The sequence below is a fragment of the Meriones unguiculatus genome, chromosome 6 (genome assembly GCF_030254825.1).
Source record: "Meriones unguiculatus strain TT.TT164.6M chromosome 6, Bangor_MerUng_6.1, whole genome shotgun sequence".
Lineage (NCBI taxonomy): Eukaryota > Metazoa > Chordata > Mammalia > Rodentia > Muridae > Meriones > Meriones unguiculatus.
This window is the reverse complement of record NC_083354.1, coordinates 41,328,915-41,351,258: the sequence shown is the minus strand read 5'-3', so window position 1 is coordinate 41,351,258 and position 22,344 is coordinate 41,328,915. Positions and strand designations below refer to the sequence as shown.

The following is a 22,344-nucleotide window of genomic DNA, read 5'->3' as shown; positions in this document are numbered from 1 at the left end:
TAATAAGTTAGTACAACTTAATGACTACTCTTATTCTCTATGCTTTTTGTAGACACTACTTTTACTTAAAAATACACTGTTTTAGCCAGGTGTGGTGGCACACACCTTTAGCCTCGGCCCTCAGAAGGCAGAGTCAGGAGAGGCTGGGAGTTCAAGGCCAGCCTGATCTACATATTGAGATCTAGGACAGCCAGGGCTATGTAGAAAGACCCTGTCTCAGAAACAAAACAAAACCAAAAACCCACCATTTGGCTAGGAAATTTAACATTAAGCTTTCTGTAGAAACTTGAAATATAATTCCCTAAACTGAATGGATTTGAGTCAATACTTGGAATTTCACTCCACCACTCATATTGTCTGTAAAAAAGATTTGTACAACATTTGGAAATGAAGTTGCATGTCTTCAGTTTCTGTGATAATTTGAAAAATCTTTAGAGTAAAAGAGGATAAGCCTGTATAGAGTTACCTCCAGGAAGTGCTGCTGTTTTAGATAGTGCTGCACTGAGAATATTTTTAAGTCTCTCTCTCTCACTCACTTTTTTTTTGGTGTTGGGAGTGGGTTTGTTGACAGGGTTTCTCTGTGTATCATAGCCCTGGCTGTTTGGAACTCACTCTGTAGAGCCAGGCTGGCTTTGAACTCAGAGATCCACCTTCCTTTGTCTCCTGAGTGCTGAGTGCAAATGCCACCACTGCTGGGCTTAATTGTCTTGGTTTTTAAAAGTCAAAAATGTTTTAATTGGTTTATTTATTCATTCTTTGTTTTGTTTGTGAAAAGATGGGTTCTAGCTATAATAATACAGATGCTGGGATTAAAGATGTGTATTATAGATAAGTGCCACCACTCTTAGCCTTGAGATCCTTCCCTACTATGTCTCACTATGTAGTTCCTTCTGGCCTGGAACTCACTATCCACTGCTTCTGCCAAAGGCATATACCACATCCCTAGCGAGGTCACATTTTATTTTGTGGTCCATTTTGTTACATAAATTGTTTTTATATAAGTAGTCCAGCTTGTTTGGGCTGAGGGAGAAGGATCATGTGTTGGAAACCAGCTTGGTTACATAGTAAGATGTTGCCTCAAAAGGCAAAATACCAATTAGAGATTTGAGACACTGCTGGTTTTGTTTTTAAACGTAGCTGTGCTCCATGCTTGTTATTATATATTGGCTGTGGCTCCTAAGTTAGTAGACTTTGGTAATTGCCACAGAGAAGTGATAGATTATGATAGATTATAAAGATTGTAGTATTTGTCCAGAAAAAGTTTACCAAAACCTGTTTCAATGATAAAACACAGAATATGACTGCTTTAAACATCTTGCTTTATACATTTGGGTGATATATTCTGTTTTCCCAAAGACAATAGTCATGTTTCTGTTGCCTGTGAATTTAATTTTTGTTGTTACGTCTTGACCTTTATTTAGGAAAAGATAGTGTAAGACTATATGAGAGGTGGGAGAGTAATAAAACATTATAGGAAGAACTTCCTAGTAGGAAAAGACCTAAGGAATGTTGTTTTTCCTTGGGACCATGATCAAACCAGTCAGCAACTTGAGACTTTTCTAGTGTAGATTAAGCCATATAAAATTTTCTAGTTAGTGACTTTAATTACAAATAAAGTTTCTGATTTTGAAACATCCAAGAATATTCTGTATGCATTCTGCATGAAATGCATATTCTAGTGATAAATATATAGAAAATTGGCTTAAAAAAATCCTCCAAGCCCTGTATTCAGAGTCTCTGTTAATATTTTGCTTGATTTTCTCTGAATTTTTCTAAGCGAAAGATATGTATTCCTATCAGGAATATTACCATGTTGTTCTTCACATTGTACGCACTGGTTCCATTATGGATTTTGTCAACTTTAATCACATCATCAAAGTTGTCTGCTGGGCTTCTGCAAAGTTACTATACACCTGTGAATGGTGGCTCATGCCTGCAATCCCAACACCAGTGAAGATAAGATACAGCAGAAGGATCCTGCTACAAGCTGTTTCAGGTCAGCCTAGGCCACACAGACAATTCCAGGCCAGTGTGCTTACACATAGAGACACTCTCTCCCCTTCCCTTAGATGGGAAAAACAAAACAAAACAAAAAATAAACTGCATATGAACAATTTTGGAAATATGCAAAGTTGTATTTTCCACTGAATGTGTCCATTAGATTCTGCATTAAGTTATTTGCTTGAGTCACTGATGATTACCTAGCAGTTCTTTTAGACTCATGGGTTCTTGTTCTGTTTGGATTATGCTCCATTAATTCCAGTGTTTGATGCTTAAACTGCCTCATTTGGCCAGTGAAAATCCCTTCTTGTTGGCTTCTGTATCATTTTGATGTGTTTCTGTTTGAAAATTTCTGACATAGCATGCTGTTTGAGGTGAGGTTCAGTTTGTATTTGCCCTTCCTAGCTCTTAATTAGCCATTTTTTTCAAGAAGTGCTTATTCTTTCTGGTGGGAAATTTTTTAATTAAAAAAATTATGTATCACCAACCCTGAGGTACCTACTTGATGGAACCCATATGATGGAAGGAGAGAACCAACTCCCAGGCATTGTCCTGTGCCCTCCGTATCCTACAGGTTAAATAGGTCATATTGTATCTGATTAACACTTCTGATGCAGTCTCATCTTGCTTTTACTCTTACAGACTCCTGTTCTTGTTTTCATTCTTTGCTTTCAATATATTGTCCTTGATTATCTTTTAAAGTTATAGATGAGATTAAGAAAACTATGTAGTAGCATTGCATAAACCCTTTAAAAACATTATAAATTAAGTACTTAAAGAACAAAACCTAGACTGTTATGTCTGTCTGATCTTGCCCAACAGTTTTTCTCATACATGAGCCATGCCATCTGTTCATATATTTTCACCTTTCCATTCTTCAGGCATACTGTTAGCCTAGTTTGGAATATCTGTTTTTAATCTTCCTTTACAAATTTGATTTATGATTTTAGTCATCCTTTATAAACTACAGTATAGTAATATAATGCATTATAGTATTCCTAACAGATTATGAAAATTACTTGCATAGATGTTAATTTCTTCTTTCTAAACATGATATCCTCAAGGGTATGGACCGTTTAATGTTTTTTATTTTTGAAATGGGATCTTATGACGTGACTGACATGGAACTTGCTTTGTATACCAGCTTGATATTACATTTGCTCTCATGATTCTCTGCTTCTGCCTCTGGGTGCTGGGGTCATAGTTTTGGACCATCTCATGTAGCTGGGATCGTTCCTTTTTTCTTTTCTTTTTCTTTTTAATTTAAAGACAGGGTTTCTGTGTGTAGCCCCGGCTGTCCTGGAACTCTTTCTGTAGACCAGGATGGTCTCAAATTCAGAGATCTCCTGTTTCCACCTCCTGAGTGCCAGGACTAAAGGCATGTGCCACTACTGCCTGCTTAAGGATGGGTTCTTAATGGCTGTAATAAGACTTAATATTCCAGTATCTTTGTAGTACTGTTAAAGTACCTCTTAATTGTACTCTCCAAACAGTAGATGATATGCTCAGTATCTAGACTCATCTTCTGGAAATACAACTTTATTCATGTCAGTGTCCTTTAAATTTTTTTTTTAATGGTTCCATATTTACACTGCTGAGGTTACATTTTTCTCAGTGTGGCTTGTGTGCACAAACAGAGTCTGACCTCCCCGTATGTCTGCCATTTCATCTCAGATCATTCTGGTCCAGCAGTCACGGTCAGCTTCTCATATTTTTTTATTTTCTTTTACCTGAAGTACTTGCCTTTCTTTTAGGTTTCTCTTCTAAGTTTCTTCCGTCCCCATGGGAAACGATTCTTCTTTTCCAAGACAGTATTCTTTTCTGCCCTTTGTGTATATTCTCATCACATCCTTTCTAATCATAGCAAATGGCTTTTCACAGTAGTGCTTGGAGCAAAGGCAGAGATGGCTTTCCTTTTGGCCTCTGTAGTCTCTTTGGTGTTCTTAGTGTATATATATATATATATATATATATATATATATATATATATAAAGAGTTTGCCACTTTGTAAATACTTTTTTGTGAAAAAGTCAAGTCATGATACCACTATTACCTCTTGAGTGTATAATGTTGGGTTTTGTTTTTGGTAGGAAATTAGAAAATATTTATGTAGATAACCATGTGGTTATTTCAACCTGTGAAGTATGTGGTGGTGTGTTTATCAGCTGCAAAACAGAAACAAAAGGACTATGAAGTTAAAACTTAACTTTTAGTTGAAGGAGCTGACTCCGATTTTCTGATTTAAGCCTTATACATCCCAAATAATAGTATTTCTTGTTCTTGTCAAGCATCTGTGGAATTGTGTAATTGTTGATATATACATTTCTTTCAATGTGCTTCAGATTTAGAAACTAGTAAGTAAAATTCTTTCTGCAGTTGTAGCAACTGTTACTTTAATGTTTGCTCAAGTATCCTCCCACTTTTATTAATGTGGTTTTCAGCATGTGATTTGTGCTTGAACGTTGAAGGGACATTCATAACTTCTGAAACACATAGGCTTTTCTATTGAGTAGTTAGAACAGTTTTTCTTATAAAAATGCATATAGGTGTCAGATGGGAGAGGAATGAATTGTGCTCCAAAGGTGTTTTCTGGATGACTTGGTCAGAGGACTGTAATGAATTTTATGTTTAAAACATTATAGTGGATATAATTACATCTATCTGAAAAGTATAAGGAAAAAGTCTTAAATCTGGATTTAATTTGCTTAGAAAAATAAGAAATTGGAGACATATTTAATCCTGACTCTGATTAATCATTAATAGTTACTATTCTATTTGAATATGCTTTTTGTATTTAGTACAAATATCTGGTCCAGGGTCTTTGACAGCAGGACTGTATTAGCTGTTAACTTTCAATGCTTTGTATGATTTAATCTAAACTCAGTGAATATATATGGAATAAAAGTGAGCATTGCTAAGGGAGATTCTTAGGATTGTAGTCAAGATGGAAAGAGCTTGAGGGAGGAGAGGGTAAGAAACACAAACTTCAATCAAAACACAATGAAGTAAGAGGGCTTTGCCAAACAACAGCATCTTAGCAGTTGCCTCTTGGGTAACCAGGAACACGCAGGACTAGTCCTTTGGATACTATACCTAGAGCTGCTTCTGAAATGTGTGACCTTTCCTTTTCTCTTAATTTATAAAGAGTTTCTTGTAAGATATGCAAAAAATGTATATAATGAAACGTTTCTTTTCTATTCCTGTCTCCTGTGGTTCTCAGGAACAATCAACATACTATTTTTTTTATTCAGCCTTTTAGGAAGAAATCATGCATATCATGCATATATATAGACAGCTTTGTAAAATTTTTTTTATTCAGGTTTTAGTATGTGGCCCAGCCAGGCCCAGAACTTGGTCTATAGACCAGGCTGGTTTCAAAATTAGAGATCTGCCTGCCTCTGTTTCCTAATTTTTGCATTAAAGACGTTCAAAACCACACCCAGCCTGCTTTTTACATTTGTAGTTGATACACTATGGTATTTTTATACCAGCTTATGAAGAATATTTTTAATACAAGTATGGTATTTGGTTGTATAAATATGCCATAATTTGGTCAGTTATTATATCTCGTATATGTTGATTTCCTTTGTTAACATCAGTTACTTAAGCATTCATACTTAAGCATGAATCATTTTCTGTATTATTTGTTACTTCATTACTTTGCTCAACCTAGTTGTACTGGTACTTTTCTTTTTTTTTTTCTTTCTTTTTTTCTTCTTTTGGCTTCTTGAGACAGGGAGGCAGAGGCCAGTGGATCTCTGAATTTAAAGCCAGCCTGGTTTACATAATGAGTTCAGGACAGTCAAAGCTACACAGAGAGAAACACTTGTCTCCTGGGGAGGGGAAGAATGAGTGAAACTAATATGGTACAGTGCATACTGTTGTCATACAGTTATGTATGACACAGAATTTAGAATTTAACTGTCAGAACCTCCACAGTCTTTATGTAAGTTTGTTAGCATTGTCTTCTGGAAGATAGAGTTTCAAAACTGTACAAATCTAAGAAATGCCTTTAATTTATTCTCTTTTGTTTGGCAGATATATAGTTACCATTGTAAAATGTAAGTTTTCCTTTAGAATGATGATACTGGACCTGGTAGCATGTTGAGTGGTAGAGTGTGCGTTGGACATGCTCAAGAACCTGGCTCCAGTTTCCCTCCCGACCCAAGAGAGAGAAAAGCCCCACTGACTTAATTTTCTAGCTACAGTGTCACTATTGAAGTGTGAACCTTTTTTTTTTTTTTTTTTTGAGGCAGTTTCTTATGTATCTCTGGGTGACCTCAAACACTGAAAGCTAAGGATGACTGTGAACTCATGGTCATCCTCCCTCCACCTCGAAAGTGCCGGGATTGAGGGTATTCACCACCATGCCTGGTTGTGCTGTGTCTGAGGTTTTGAATACTAGGCCAGTACGCCACCCATTAAGCTGCACCTCCTGCCATCTGATGAGCAGTAGTTGTAGTTTCTCTAAATTCGATCACCATGAGATAAGAGTCTGAACTTGTAGGCTTTTTTCTTAACATTGTTTCCTCTTTTTATCACTAAATATATATTATTAATTATGTTGCTGTGTGTGTTTGAGTACATGAGTGCGGATGCAGAGGAGGCAGAGGTGTCAGACTCCATGAGGTTCTGAGTCACAAAGTGGTAGTGGGAAACCTCTTTTGGAATAGTACATGCTTTTAACTGCTATCTCTCCAGCCTTTGTTTATTTGTTTGTTTTTCTATCTCTGACCTGTTGGATTTCCGTTCTAAGATGTAGAACTTCTGGCGTCTGGCATTTATCTCTTTTTTGGGGAGGGGGGTTGGGGGGAGAGTTAGGTTTTTTGTTTGTTTTGTTTATTTGAGACGGGGTTTCTCTGTAACCGAGCCCTGGATGTCTTAGACTTGCGTTATAGTCCAGGTTGGCTTCGAACTCAGAGTTTCAACGGCCTCTGCCTCCCAAGTTCGTGCGTGTGTGTTAAAGGCTGCCATGCCCGGCTGGCATTTATCCTTTAATTTTGTTTTTCAGCTTCTCATTTGACAAAGTAAGACTCAGTCTTAGAAAAGTATGGCTGGGTGGTTCTGTGTGCCTTTAATCCCAGCACTCGGGAGGGAGAGAGGCATGCAAATCTCTGTGATTCAAGGACAGTCTGGTCTATATAGAGAAACCCTGTCTTTAAAAAAAAAAAAAAAGAAAAGCATGAGGTTCTTTGGAGACAGTTTGTTCACCATGTGCTTACCATGCAAGTATGAGATCAGAGTTTGACTTTTTGCTCTGTTTTCTGAGTAGACTCTTAACCTCTTTTTTTTGTTATTATATTTTCTTTAATTTTAAATTAATTTATTGTCTCAACCCTTTTGTCACATTTTAAAATCCAGCTTATTTATTCTTATTCTAAAATTTTTTTTTTGGTTTTTCGAGATAGGGTTTCTTTGTATAGCCTTGGTTATAATGGACTCACTCTGTAGACCAAGCTGGCCTCAAACTCACAGAGATCTGCCTGCCTCTGTCTCCCCGAGTACTGGGATTACAGGCATGTGCTACTGTACCTGGCTCTAAGTTCTTTTGTGTATATAGATTTATTTTACTCAAATGTGGGTACATTTTCACAATTAGCAATGTCTTCACACTTAAACACATACCCTAGTTTAATAGCTGCCTGGGATAGCTTGTTTCAAGTTAGGGGTAAACGTTCGGGTAGACATCTCTAATCTGCCTCCCAGGATTGTTTGTTTGTTTCAGAAATATTGTGGTATAATAAAGATTGAGTGAATCTGATTATTGGTTCCAGGCAAAATCTGAGTTAATTTATTTGGAGACGTTTTTACTTAGATAAAAAGTTTGTTATGGTTCAAAGCAAAAACAGAAGGAAAAGGATGAAGTAGCTTTTCTATCACAAAGAATAATCCTAGCACTCTGGATATGGTGGCAGGAGGAGTTCAATGTAATCGTCAGTGACACTGAACTTGAGGTCAGCTTGTGTTTTGGGACACCCTGTCTCCAAACAACAAAAAGGTTTGTATTTTGTACAAAATCTAGGCTTGGATGATCTCAGGTCCAGGATAATTACTTCTTTAGTCTGTTTTGCATGTAATATATATATATATATATATTAATAACCTCTTCTTTCGCAGTGTTAGAAATATGTGAGACTTAGAAAACAGTCAAGTCTCTGCCATTCTGCTGGGTTTGTGTTTGGTTTCTCTGTGCAGTCCTGACTGTCCAACTCACTTTGTAGAGCTGGCTAGCCTCAGACTCACAGAGATCCACCTGTCTCTGCCTCCCAAGTACTGTGATCAAAGGTGTACATCACCACGCCCAGCTGTGTTTGTGGTTTTAAGAGCCTCAGGTAGCTCAAGCTTGCTTGGACCTTGCTGTGTAAAGCTAAGATTACCTTGAACTTTTGATCATCCTGTCTGTACCTCCTGGCGCTGTGATTGCAGGTATGCTAATCCACCAAGACCTGGAGCAGCCATTTTCTACTATTCTGTGAATTCCTTCATGGCAGGTAGTTTGTATCTCAGGGGTGCAAAATAAGAGTATTGGTATCTGCTTTTAAATTATATTGATGCTTTTATTTTATATATCAGCAAACTAGATTTGTTCTTGGCTCATAGCACTCACAGCTTGAATGTGTATATGTGTGTGTGTTGGTTGGGAGTACTACGTAGACATTAAAGAAATGAAAAAGAATGATATGAAAATATTGAGTGAAGTGACAGAAGTAAGATTTTTTTAGGCCTAAGTATAAGGGTTGAACACAGCCCTGGTCTCCTAGCTCACAATATTGTCTTATAGTATGCCAGTCTCTTGACTGAGAATGAAGAAAATAATTTTATTTTGAGGGCTAATGTGAGGAAGCCCAATTCAGATAAACGTTTTCTTCAGTGGACTTAATGACCTATAACTGTGACATTATTCCTAGTAGACTTCCCTGTTACTCAGGCTAATACATTAGTACTCTTCATGCATCAAATAGAATGATCTTAAGAAATGTCACAGTAGCCTTCACAAGGCTGCTTCCTCTTATCTTTCAAAACACTATGGGACTTTGATGCAGTCCATTTTCATTTTTAGGAGTCCAGTCTCCTAATACATAAATAAGAGGGAGTATAAAATAGGTTTTCATGTGGTTTTGGCTTCAACAAATTAGATGAAGTTAGTCAACTCCTAATCTTGGGTATATACTAGTAAAACTTGTTCCATTTATTTGTAGGTGGCACTAACCATCTTTACTACAGTTAAATTATCAGCAGTTAGTGGTAGTAATTTATTTTGTGACTGTAAGAAATATATTTTTAAATATGAACAAACATGTAGTTTGGGCTGGAGAGGTGGCCTAGCAGTATGTATGGCCCTTGCTCTTCCTGAGGACCTTGAGTTCGATTTCTAGTACATATACCTGGGAGCTCACAACCACCTATAACTCCAGCTCCAGGGAAATGTATCATGTACATATGCGTACTCACAAACACATAATTTAAAAATAATTTAGGGGCTGGAGATTTGGCTCAGAGGTTAGAGCTTTCAGAGGACCCGGGTACAATTTCTAGCACCCACATGACAGTTCACAACTGTCTGTAACTCTAAGATCTTACACCCTTACATAGACATACTTTCAGACAAAACAATCAATGCACATAAAATAAATTTTAAAAAATTTAGGAAATGGCCTGTGTGTGTCTGTCGCGTGCAATTGTGCATATGTGGAGGACAGTTTTTCACAATCACATTTTTTTTTTCTACTTATGTGAGTCCTAGGAATTGAACTCAGAGATCCTCTTAACCTGCTGAGCCATCTTGCTGGCCTCAGAATATATTTTCAGGTTTTCAATTGATGTAACCTTTTACAAGCATTTTCTATGGCACATTAACCATCACAGAATGGGTTTCCAAATTCAGAAGTCCATATAACATTTTATTTTCAGCATATTCATGAACACTAATACTCTCAGGATCTTATAGAAAAGAATGAAGCAATGTTGTCTGTATTTAGGCTTGTATTTGGTATATCTATTCTAAGTATTCCTTATGTTGGATTTTTGAGTGCCTAAATTTATATAGTATTTTCAAACAGTCATTAAACCTCAGATTAATTTGTAGTACAGGTGGTTGTTGGTAAGTAGTTCCTTTACTTTGCTCCAAGTCTGGTTACTGACAGTCAAATGAGTATAGGCATCTCAGAGAGTAGAGAAGCACATGAGAAGCAAATTGAAATGTGTCTTCTCAACATGCAAAAGCAGCTCAAGAAGAAAGAGAGCCTTGATGTTCCGAACCAAGGTAGTTCTTTCCCAGTCTATCTTGCTAGGAGGTATGAGAACTTTTTAGAAAAGCCTGAATTTGGATAGTTCTCATTTTTTACTGTGTGCATCAGTTATGTGAGGATCTCTTTTACAAAGAAGGATTTCTAAGATTAGTTTGTCTTGGGTGTGGTTACTATGAAAGGCTTCCTGGAGTAATTTTGCAGCTGTGGGATAGAATCACAATTTTAATGGAAGTCCTTAAACATAGGAAGGAGTGTTCTAGAGGCTAATGGAATGGAGGAATCTACATTTATGCATTAATTTCAGCGTGTTTCTCTATCCCAGAATAATGCTATCAGCTGTATCGTGTGTCATCTAGTCAAGCAGGTGTGTTGGAGTGCAATTCTTATTGCATGATAGTCTTGAATAGGTAGCTAAACTTCCAAATAAGTTTCCTTTTTGTAAAATGGAGGGTTAGTCAAACTTTTTTTTTTTTGGATGGTGCTAGGCATAGAGCCTAGGGCCTTGCACATGTTTAAGCCAGTGCTGTACCACTGGGCTGCTTCCTTTAACCCAGAGATTTGTTTTGAAGCTCAAATAAGGTTAATACATGTGAAGCATTTTAACGTGACATGTTGTACATAGAATAAGTGCACATGTAAAATTATCTATTGGATAAACTGTTAGTGTGCCTATAATAGTGGAGAGGTTCCATCCATACACACACACACACTTCCCCCCCTTCCCCCCCCAAGACATAGTCTCACTATATAGCTCTGGCTGTCCTGGAACTCACTATATAGACCAGGCTGTCCTCAGACTCACAGAGATTGGCCAGTCTCTGACTTCTAAGTGCTGGAATTAAAGGTGGGTGCCACCATGCCCCACTTGAATATTTTGTCTTGAACCTTCATTTGTGTACTTCATTTGTGGACTGTTGTTCATTTTCCCCAAATATTACTGGATTGTAATGTGAAATAAGTTGAATTTTCTTGGAGTACCTTTTCAGAATTGGACCACTTGGTCACATAGCTGATAACTAGGCGGTATGTGTGTGGTGTATTACACAGTTACTAGCCAGTTCTGGTGGCACACGCCTGTGATCCCAGCACTCTGGGAGGCAGAGGCAGGAAGATCTCTGTGAGTGCAAGACCAGCCTGATCATCAAAGCAAGTCCAGGACAGCCAAGGCTACACAGAAAAACCCTTTCTCAACAAACAAATAAACAAACAAACACTATTACAGTTATTATAAATGGAGAGAATCGTTGAGAATGTGTAGGCTCATCGTTGGTTGGCTTATTTAATTCAATTGCTGTGTAAGAGCTTGTGCTCATCTATTACCTAGTGGATGAGAATAGTGTGGAATTGTCAGACCAGCAAAGTATGCTCTTAGAGATTACGCAGCAGGTAAATGTATCTCAAGGCATAAAAACATAGTTCACATTTTTCATGGTCAATTTTGGTACAGTCTTTCTCTCCCCCCAACCATTCTTTCCTTCCTTCCTCCCTTCCTCCTTCCCTCCTTTGATCCCACTTTTAATCCCAGCACTTGGAAGTCAGAGGCAGGTGGATCTTTGTGAGTTTGAGGCCAGCCTGGTCTACAGAGCTAGTTCCAGGACAGCCAAGGTTTAGAGAAACCCTGTCTCCAAAAACCAAAAGGAAAAAAAGAGAAATATAATTAATACAAACCTTGATAACTATGAAATCTATACATATGTATCTTCTCATTTTCATGTAGCCAGGTCCTATTTTATTTAAAACCAAATGGATTAAGTTTTGGAAAATACTTAAATACCAACCAATCTGTTTTCTTTGTAGTGTGTTTTCCCCACTTCCCCATAGCTTTATGTTATCAGTTTCGAAGCAACTATCTCATCACCCCACAGTATCAACTCATCTTTTGTTGTGTTTTGTTTGCAGGAGGTGTATCGAATTCCAAAGAAAAGTCAAACTGAAAAGGAGAGCACAGGTAGGTTGATGAATACTTGTACCTTTTTAAGAATTTATGTAATCAAGGAATCAACTAATAAGAATTTTACTGTTCTTCCCTTTGAAATAAACATACATAGAAAAATGAAACATAGCATGTGATGGTTTGGAAACTTACACCTATATTCTTTTAGTGGATTTTCCTAAAGAGATGTTTCTTAAATTGACTATGCTGTTGGCTTTAGTAACTTATTTTTCATTTATTTATCCTTTTCCCTCTAAAGTAGAGAATCTTGTTTATTTTCTTGCTCCTTCAGTGCTGAGGATTGAACCTGGGGCTCCTCACATGCTGGACAAGTACTCCAGCACTGAGCATTTCTCCCTGGCCCTAAAGTAGACAGTCTTTAAAAAAAATTTTTTTTTAGATGTGTAAATGAATGTTTTGCCTGTTTGCATGTCTGTTTATAATGTGTTCGTCTGGTGCCTGGGGGATGCCAGAAGAAAGCTCTAGAGCCTCTGGAACAGTTTTGAACAACCATATATGTGCTGAGAACCAAACCCTGGTCCTCTCCAAGAGCAGCAAGTGCTTTTAGCCATTGAATCATCTCTTCAACCCTTTAATTTTTTAAAAATAATTATTCATTTATCTTTATGAGTGTTGTACCTGAATGTATATGTGTGTACAATCTTTGTGTGCCTGGTGCCCTCAGAGGCCAGAAAAGAACATCAGATTTTCTAGAATAGGACCTACACATGGTTGTGAGCTGTCATGTGGATAGTAGGAATCAAACTTAAGTCTTCTGCAAGAACAGCAAGTGCTCTTAACAACTGAGCCATCTCTCCAGCCCCAAAGTAGACATGCTTAAATCCATATTCTTAGAGGTCTGTGAAGCAGTGTTTACCTCTAGCTGTTCATATGTAGAGTTGTGTGTGTGTGTTTATGTATACTTTACCAGGGAAAGCTAAAAAAAAATATCTTAGCAGTTCACACCTTTAATCCCAGCACTTAGGAGGCTGAACCAGGTAGATCTCTGTGAATCTGCCTGGTTTATAGAGTGATTTCCAGGCCAGCCAGGGTTGTTACAGAGAAGTCTTGTCTGAAAAAAACAGGAAAAAGAAATTTTACCAGAGTCTTAAGAAGTCAGTGACTACTAAGGAAGCTCAGAATCTTTGGTACAGAACAGATAGTATATGTTAGTTTCTTGACTTTACTGCGTCATTGTGATTCTACCAAAGTTTAAGGAGCCAGAGCAATGAACACGGTTATTGGGGCTGTGGTTGGTTTCTTTGAATCCCTTTCTGCTCTGACCCAGTGTTGCTAGAGTGAAAAGCTCTGTGTGTGTGTTGACCTTTACCTTATTTTTAATGAGCATAGGCTCTTAATACTTTCAGTAAACAGCTATGTGATATCCTTCACTCCATTGTTACCTTTTGCAAATCTTAAAAGTTCTGATGGTTTATTCTCTTCATAGCCAGACTTCTTATATGGGACTATAAACTCCAGTAAGGTAGTACCATTGGCAGCACTGTTTTTAGTGAAGTTGTTAGGCAGTTAGCACTACAGGCAAACCTTCCAATATCTCAGGGTTACCTCCATTGTTTTCTAAGTGTCTAGTCTAATGTGGCCCTTGGGGAGCTTCAAAGGATGAGCTTGATTTTTTTTTTTTTTTCATGAGCAAACCTTTTATAGAAAAACTTCAGTCTTTCTCATGCCTGTGGAATATTCTTGCTTAGTCTCAGACTTAGAATGAGGAAATACAAATTAGTTTTGCTTCTTCAATGTCAAGCAGCTAAAAATTAGAACCTTTAAAATTCAAAGTCAGGACTAGGTGAGGGGAAGAATCCATACATTTATTTTTGGATAGAAATTTTATTATATACTTGATGTGTTATTTTCCTACTAAAGTAAACTTAAAAAAAATAACCTATCCCCTAGTAACTGAACGGGGAAGAGATGCTGCTGCCTTGAGAGATCAAACAGCTCCAAAGACTCCTAACAGGTCAAGAGAGAGAGACCCCGACAAGCAGACTCAAAATAAAGAGAAAAGAAAGCGAAGGGGCTCTCTCTCACCACCCTCTTCTGCATATGAGCGGGGAACAAAAAGGCCAGATGACAGGTAAGTGTCATGTAAGTTTTTTTTTTTTTTTTTTCATTTGGGCAAATCAAAATGTTTCCAAGTCAGGTCACAGAAAAGAAGACATGAAAATGGAGGGTTGGGACTGGTGAGGTGGCTCAGTAGGTAAAGTAGGCTGCTGCCAAACCTGATGGTCCTCAGTTTAACCTACATGGGACCTACATGGTAAAAAGAGGGAGTCAACTCTTGGCCGGTTGTTCTTTAACATCCACGTTTAAGCTCTGTGCGCAAACACAAACCACTTTCACACTAAATGAATAGAATAGAATCTTTTAAGAAGGGATGCAGAAGAAGAAGGATGTCAGGAATTAAGAGGGTGTACAACTAAAATTTACTATATATGTTTATAAAATTTTCAGAGTTTAAAAATAGTTCATTGGGAATAGACGCTAATTGTTAATTAAGCTTGGTGACCTAAGATTTTTTTTCCCATAGCTCATATGAAGAAAGAATACCTAAGTCCTTCAAGTTGTACTCCAACTTTTGAAACTATATTGTGGCGTGCATTCATAAAATAAGTATATAAATAGAAGAAAGGTTTATTTAAAAAAAAAGTGTCTAAGTTAAGACTGGGCACAGTAGCATGCAGCTATAATTTATGTGATGGAGGTAGGAGAATTGTTTAGAGCCAGCTTGTTCTACATAGCAAGTTCTAGGCTATGCAGGGTTACTTAATGAGACCCTCTTTCAAAAAATAGGCAGATATACACATCACTGGCTTTGAGAATTCATATCTTCTAGGTAACCAAGTATAAGATTTTACTGTTGAGTTTTTTACTTATCTGTCTTCAATAGGCTCTCACTATGCTACCATAGTTGGCCTAACTTAGAACAGTCATCCTGCCTTAGTGTCCTGAGTTCTAAGGTGACAGGTACTAGCTACTATACTGACTGGCTTTTGTGTAGGTGTTGAGGTCAGGCCCAGATACTCCTGTTAGTCAGCATATTGGATTATTGGTTGGCTCATGTCACTTTTTTTTTCTTCATTTATATACAAAGAAATGGGTTTTATCCTGTTATGTTTTTAAATTTTCTGTATTTGTACATGTAGAATCAGCCTCAACCCTAAGGAAGAATGGGAAGCTCATTTCACTAATTCAGATATATAAAATCTAAGAATAGAGATGGAATTATTCAAGTGTTGAATTTCCTGAGGCTTCTCTTCTAGCCGCCAGATTCCTTACTTTTTTTGTTTATGACATCTGGGAATTGAACACAGGGCTTTGTACATGGTAAATACACACTCTGCCACTGAGTTATATTCCCCAGCCCAATGTAATTTAATGATTCATTTTTAAAGCCAGGTATGGTGGCACCTTTAATCTCAGAAGAGGCAGGCAGAGATCTCTGTGAGTTTGAGGCCAGCCTGGTTTACAAAGAGAGTCCAGGACAGCCAAGGCTATACAGAAACCCTGTCTCAAAAAAACAAACCAAAAAGAAAAGAAATGATTACTTTTTTAAGTATTTGTGTGTATGTGCACATGTGCCTTTAGAGGCCAGAAACATTAGATCCTCCTAGAACTGGAATTACAGGCAGTTGTGAACTACCTGATATGGCTGCTGGGAACTGAACTGCAGTCATGTGTAAGAGCAATACAGGCTCCCACTGAGTCATGTTTCCAGCTCATTTGTTTTGTTTTGTTTTTGTAGTGCTAAATATTGAATTTAAGCAAGCCCTGGATAACAGCCCCTGTTAACTAATTTTGAGTACAACTTTTAGGCAATGTCAAATTAGATTTGATGTGGTTAGTGGTTTTTTCATGAATGGTCTACTGTCTTATAAATGTTTTGATGTGTCCATGATTTGGTAACCTTTTGTGGTATTGTTTTCTTTATAGATATGATACACCAACTTCTAAAAAGAAAGTACGAATTAAAGACAGAAATAAACTTTCTACAGAGGAACGTAGGAAGTTGTTTGAACAAGAGGTAGCGCAGAGGGAGGCTCAGAAGCAACAGCAACAGATGCAGAACTTGGGAATGACATCACCACTACCTTTTGACTCTCTGGGATATAATGCCTCTCATCACCCCTTTGCTGGCTATCCACCAGGTTATCCCATGCAAGCCTATGTGGATCCCAGCAACCCTAATGCTGGAAAGGTGCTTCTGCCCACACCTAGCATGGACCCTGTGTGCTCTCCTGCTCCTTATGATCATGCTCAGCCGTTGGTAGGACATTCTACAGAAACCCTTGCTGCTGCTCCATCAGTGCCAGTGGTGCCACATGTGGCAGCCTCTGTGGAAGTTTCCAGTTCACAATATGTAGCTCAGAATGAAAGTGTGGTACATCAAGATTCCAGCGTTTCTGTAATGCCAGTACAAGCTCCAGGCCCAGTCCAAGGACAGAATTACAGTGTCTGGGATTCAAACCAACAGTCTGTCAATGTACAGCAGCAGTATTCTCCTGCACAATCTCAAGCAACCATATATTATCAAGGACAGACATGTTCAACTGTTTATGGTGTGACATCTCCTTATTCACAGACAACTCCTCCAATTGTGCAGGTAATTACTAGTGGAGCTTCTCTTTTGTATTTTAAAGTTTGTTAATGCCATGTTAATTAAATGTGGTATAAGAGAAATCCTGTTGATAACCTGATTTCACTTGAGATGATATGAAGGAAGAAGTCCTGCCATAGATTATTTTGTTTGTTCTTGGTGCTAGGGATGAAGCTTTGGGCCTTTCGCATAAACTCATCAGACATTCTTCCACTGCATTATATCTCTAGACCTTGAATCCATTGTATCTGTATTGGTTATCTACTGTGTAAAATGCTGGGTGGGCTGGTCTTATGACAATAGTTATGTCACCGTTTCCATGAGTAGGGAATTTAGAAGCAACTCACCTTGGGTGGTCTGCATCCATGAAATTACATCTCAGGCTAGGGTTGTAGTCATCTGAAGGCTAGATTAGGAATGAAGGATTCACTTTGCAGCTTATTCACTTCCAGGGCTTCCCAGTAGGACTACCCACAGTTCCGATCATTTTGCTATATTCTGTTCATCACACAGAGAGGTAGGGGAGACTACCTTAAGAGTGCGCACGTCAGGCGGTGGTAATCAGTGGAGAGTCATCTGGAAGACTTGACCACTATAATCTATAATGAAAATAACTTACTGACTCCCTAGTTACTTTACATATCTTTTGTTTGTTTGTTTGTTTGTTTTTTGACAGGGTCTTTCTGTGAAGCCCTGACTGCCCTGGAATGCACTCTGTAGACCAGGCTGACCTCAAAACTCACAGAGATCCGCCTGCCTCTGCCTCATAAATTCTTCCAACTTCTCATATGTAACCCCTCTAATTTAAGTTCCACCCTCTTTTTAGTTATTGGTGTGTGTGTGTGTGTGTGTGTGTGTGTGTGTGTGTGTGTGTGTGTGTGTGTACGCATGCACATATGTGTATCTGTGTGTTTCTAAATACATAAATAACAACATGCTCAGTCTGTGTGTCACTTATATATATATATTTCAGGGTTGACCACTTGGTATTGGATAATCATTTGGTACGCTGAGACAGGATCTTCATAGGTAGCCCAAGTTTGCCTCCTGCCTCAGACTTAAGTGCTTCCACCATATCCAACCTTTTTTTTTTCTTTTTAAGCACCTATCATTGATGTTGGTCTTGACATCTGCAAATGATTATTAGATGCTTAGATAGGGAAAGAAAATATTGAACTCTGGGGGAAAGGGTTCATTTTAACTATATATACTGATGAATGCTATGATTGGGGGTGATTGTTTAGCTCAGGTGCTATGTAGTCAGCATTTTAAGAAATCATTTTCTTTGGGAATTATTGTTCTTTGAGTTATTCCTGGTGGCAAATTCTAACTTTTTTTTTTTCCTCAAAAGATTTATTTTTTTTATTGTGTCTACTGTGCTCGGCCAGCATGTATGCCTGCATGCCAGAAGAGGCCACTAGATCACATTATAGATGGTTGTGAGCCACTATGTGGTTGCTGGGAATTGAACTCATGACCTCTGGAAGAGCAGCCAGAGCTCTGAGCCATCTCTCCAGCTCTAAATTCTCATCCTTTAGACAATGTTTTTGCATTTAAGAAACAGGTCAAATTTGGCACCTGATTTTATAAATTTAGATGCTGCATTTGTGATCAGAGGTTATCTTGTTGCTAATGTTTGGAATTAGTCTAAGAGCTAAAGAAATACAGCTGTAGTCATCACTTTAAAATTTTTACATGGGGCTGGAAAGGTGGCTTAGTGGTTAAGAGCACTTACTGAGTTCTCAGACAGCTACAGGTGCTTGTGGCTCCAGTTCTAAAGTATCTGACCCCTTCTTCTGGCCTCTGAGGATACCTGCACACATGCATGGCATTGATGCATACAGACACATACACAGAAATAAAAAACTCTTAAAATTTCTGCTTCTTAGACTTTTTATGATCACAGTGTCACTGAATGTCAAGGAATTTAGTCTCCAAGATATTAGGTTCCCCCACTCCCATTGTGGGCTTGTATGCTTTACCTCCTGTTATCTCTAGAAATAACATGTTTCCCCCTGGAACTGTTTTTGTTTGGTTTGTTTCTTCTTCCTCTTTCTCTAAATTGGTGTTTGGGATTGGTGTGGTGGTGCATGCCTGTAATCCCAGCATGGTTGGAAGCTGAGAGAGGATAATGAGTTCAAGGCCAGCCTGGATCACATATTGAGATACTGTTTTCAAAGAGTTAGGAGTAGGATAGTTGTTTTGCTCTAGCTTTTAAAATGTTGTGGGAAGTCGGTATTAAATGCTTGTAACACAAATTACATGGGATGATTATGAAATCCATTCTGTAGGAACTAAGGTTACGGATTCTGGGAGGTTTTTTACTTAGTCCTGTAGAAATCCCTTCCTATGGTCTAATAGAGTAATATCATCTGACACAATCTAAAGAGATCTTGTTAGTTTCTCAGACAGAGAAAATAATGAAACTTAAGGACAAAAGTAGACTAATCACAAGATTGCTGAGTGACCTAGCAATAGAAGAGTTAGTTACACATGCTGTCCGAGTGGAAGAACATGTAAAGACAAAGCTGACACAATGTGCTAATAAATTAGGTTGAGAGGCGGGCGAGCCAGATTTTTTTTTTTTTTTTTTTTTTACTTTTTGTTTTTTTTCCCAGTTCTCTGCAGCATCTGGTGTTAAGCTTCATGGGCTACAGAAGATCCAGTTGATCAATTTACTGCCTCTAGCCAGTCCAAAACAAACTGAAGTAAGGATTACCAGCCTGTAGGAATGTACCTTTATCATAGTAACTTGGGGTTATAGCTAGTTTTAAACATTGATAAGCTTTTGCTGCTAAAAAATTTCTTTTATATTGACTTCTGATTATTATCTGGGTGGATATTAACTTTTTAGAAAGTCTTTTTGAAGGCATATTACCTGTTTTACTCTGGTTTGGGATCTGGGCGTGATTTCATTTTTCCTCTTCTTGTGGCATCAAGAAGTGGTTTGTGATTCTCATTGAGAGTCCAAGCTGGCTTGGTGGTGCACATCTGTAATCCCAGCACTCAAGAAGCAAAGGCAGGTGGTTCTCTGTGAGACTGTGGCCAGCCTGATCTACTGAGTTCCAGAACAGCCAGCACTAAACAGAGAAATCGTGTCTCAAAAAAAAAAAAAAAATCCAATCTCCTATTAGTAACCTATAGTTTTTAATATCATGTTATATCCCAATGTCACATTCTGTTCAAGGAAGGTTTGGGTTCAATTAAGATTTACAAATAGTCAGAGAATAATAGTATGTATGGGGAAGTGATCCAAGAACCATTGAGCATCATCTCAAGGAAAATATTTACTAGGAACACTTTTTTCCTTTGTTAGACTAAGCTTTCTTCTTTGCTCCTAAGTGGAAGATTTAAGCTATAAATTTGGATGTTTAAGCTGGCTTTAGTAACTTTGATTCTGACTACCTGAGGATTATAGTATCTCTTTGAAGTTGGATGAATTCCTGTGAATATTATCCTTTTTAATGTTCAGAGATCCACCTGCCTCTGCCCCTCTGAGTGCTAGGATTAAAGGTGTACGCCACCACAGCCCTGCTCTTGGCAGACTAAATCTGAACAAATATCTGCATCTGATAATCTATGTCTGATTGAGAAGTGGAAGGGTATTCTGGATTTATTCCTTATAAATCCCTATATAGTAAGAATTTTAGGTTCATTATATTCGGCTATCTTTGTAGGAGTTATAGATTACCAAAAGCTCAAAAACTAGAATTGAATCTTAATATTTAATCATTTTCTTGTACTTTGAATTACTACTGTTGACCTCACTAAAGCTGCATGTAGTGATATATGCTTATAATTTCAAGTCTTATTAAACTGAGACAGAAGGATTCTGAGTTCAAAGCCAGCTGAGCTATAAGGGGGAAAAAGAAGTTGGAGAGTACTTCTAAAAATGGACTTCTAAAAATGTGTGTGTGTCTGTGTCTGTGTATGTGTCTGTGTGTGTGTCTGGGAATTTAAATCCCCGGGGCAGTCGTCATCACTCTAATTTTCCTGAACGTTAAACAGTTTCTATGAATAAAAAAGAAGAAAGGTTTGTGTATTTATTTACTTTTGTGCTAATAAGCACACTGATGTAAATGAACTATTTGGTGATACATATCTTTACTCTCAGCACTCAGGAGGCAGAGGCAAGAGAATCTTTGTCAGAGTTACATAGTGAGACTGTGTCTCAAAAACCAACTAAATAAACAATAAACCAAAAACCTTTCATGTTTGAAACAGAATTTCTGTATACCTTTAAATCCAGGTATATGTATGTATAAGAAATACCTTTTTTTTAAAGGGGTATATACCTTTTTAAGCTTGTCATATTGGAAGTAAGTTATTGCCTCACATAAATTATGACTTTGTTTTGTCTTTTAGAGTTATGCTCAGCCAAGTCTTCAATATATCCAGGGACAACAGATTTTCACAGCTCACCCACAAGGAGTTGTGGTACAGCCATCTGCAGCCGTGACTACAATAGTTGCACCAGGGCAGCCTCAGTCCTTACAACCAGTAAGAAATACTTCACTTGTTAACCCTCTCTTTGGCTGTAAATCTTGTCTTTCCAAAAATTTTTTTCAGTATGCTATGTAATTTATGTAATATTTAGAGGGACTAGCTTTGTAGGTGAGGCTGGCTTCTAATTCACAGAGATGTGCCTGCCTCTGCCTCCTAAGTGCTAGGATTACAGGCCCGCCTTATATTTTTATATTACCAACGTTTGAAGTAATAATTTTTCTAGACACAAATCAGGGAATGATGTACTGTAATCCCAGTACTCAGGAGGTAGGGGGTCATGAGCCCAAGGCCATCCTGGGCTACACAGGTGAGTTTAAGCACAAACTGGGTGTCAGGATCGAAACCCTGTCTTAAAAGAACTAATTTTGGGGCCAGTGAGGTTTACATCACAAATGTCTTTGCTGTGCGGGCTTGACGGCCTAGGTTTGATCCCCAGAACTTCTGTAAAGGCAGAAGGGGGGAGAACTGAGTCCTAAAGTGGTCTACTCCAATTTCCCCACCATGTGGTGGCATGCATGTGCCTGCACTCACATCGCACAATAACATTTCAACACACACCCCTGGAATGTCTATTTGTATCTACCCAGTACTAGAATGTGATATATAATGGCCTAGGCTAGGGATGTAGAAATATGTAACATACTCCACTTTGTATGTTGTATAATATTGAAAGATGCTTTTGGTGTGCTGAAATGTATATAGAAGGATACATAAATCTTTATGGAATATTATTGGGTTTCAATAAAATGGATGGTAGTTGGAATGGAAAAGACTAAATAGAAGTGATGTGGTCAGTATTGTTTTAGAACACTTGACAGTTCTGGAGAAGACTCTTGAAGCAATCTGACACTCGATGGTGTCTTTAAAGAGACAGGAAAAATAGTGGAGATAGAATTAAATCCAGTATGTGAAAAAATTGGAAAATGCTGTAATGAGCCTGTAAGTCAGTATTTGAAGGCTTGCTCTAAGTTGGCCTCTGCTAGATATTGTGTATATGATGAATCAAATTCTTTTCCTATTATAAACTGACATCCTAAATAAGA

General features: G+C 37.9%; 1 protein-coding gene across 4 annotated transcripts in view; it reads left to right on the top strand.

Annotated features, from left to right (window-relative positions):
- Positions 1-22,344, top strand: part of Setd2 (SET domain containing 2, histone lysine methyltransferase) — a 94,378-nt gene that overhangs the window by 49,862 nt on the left and 22,172 nt on the right. For 3 of the 4 annotated variants that reach the window (XR_009592307.1, XM_021647934.2, XM_060385208.1), the window contains exons 13-16: positions 12,150-12,198; positions 14,095-14,275; positions 16,132-16,801; positions 21,161-21,295. Coding sequence is in view for 2 of the 4 variants with exons in the window: in XM_021647934.2 (XP_021503609.1) it covers positions 12,150-12,198; positions 14,095-14,275; positions 16,132-16,801; positions 21,161-21,295 (1,035 nt within the window). In the remaining 2 variants the exon portion in view is untranslated. Of the gene's footprint in view, positions 1-12,149; positions 12,199-14,094; positions 14,276-16,131; positions 16,802-21,160; positions 21,296-22,344 lie in introns of those variants that run through there. The other variant, XR_009592308.1, reaches the window with a different exon arrangement.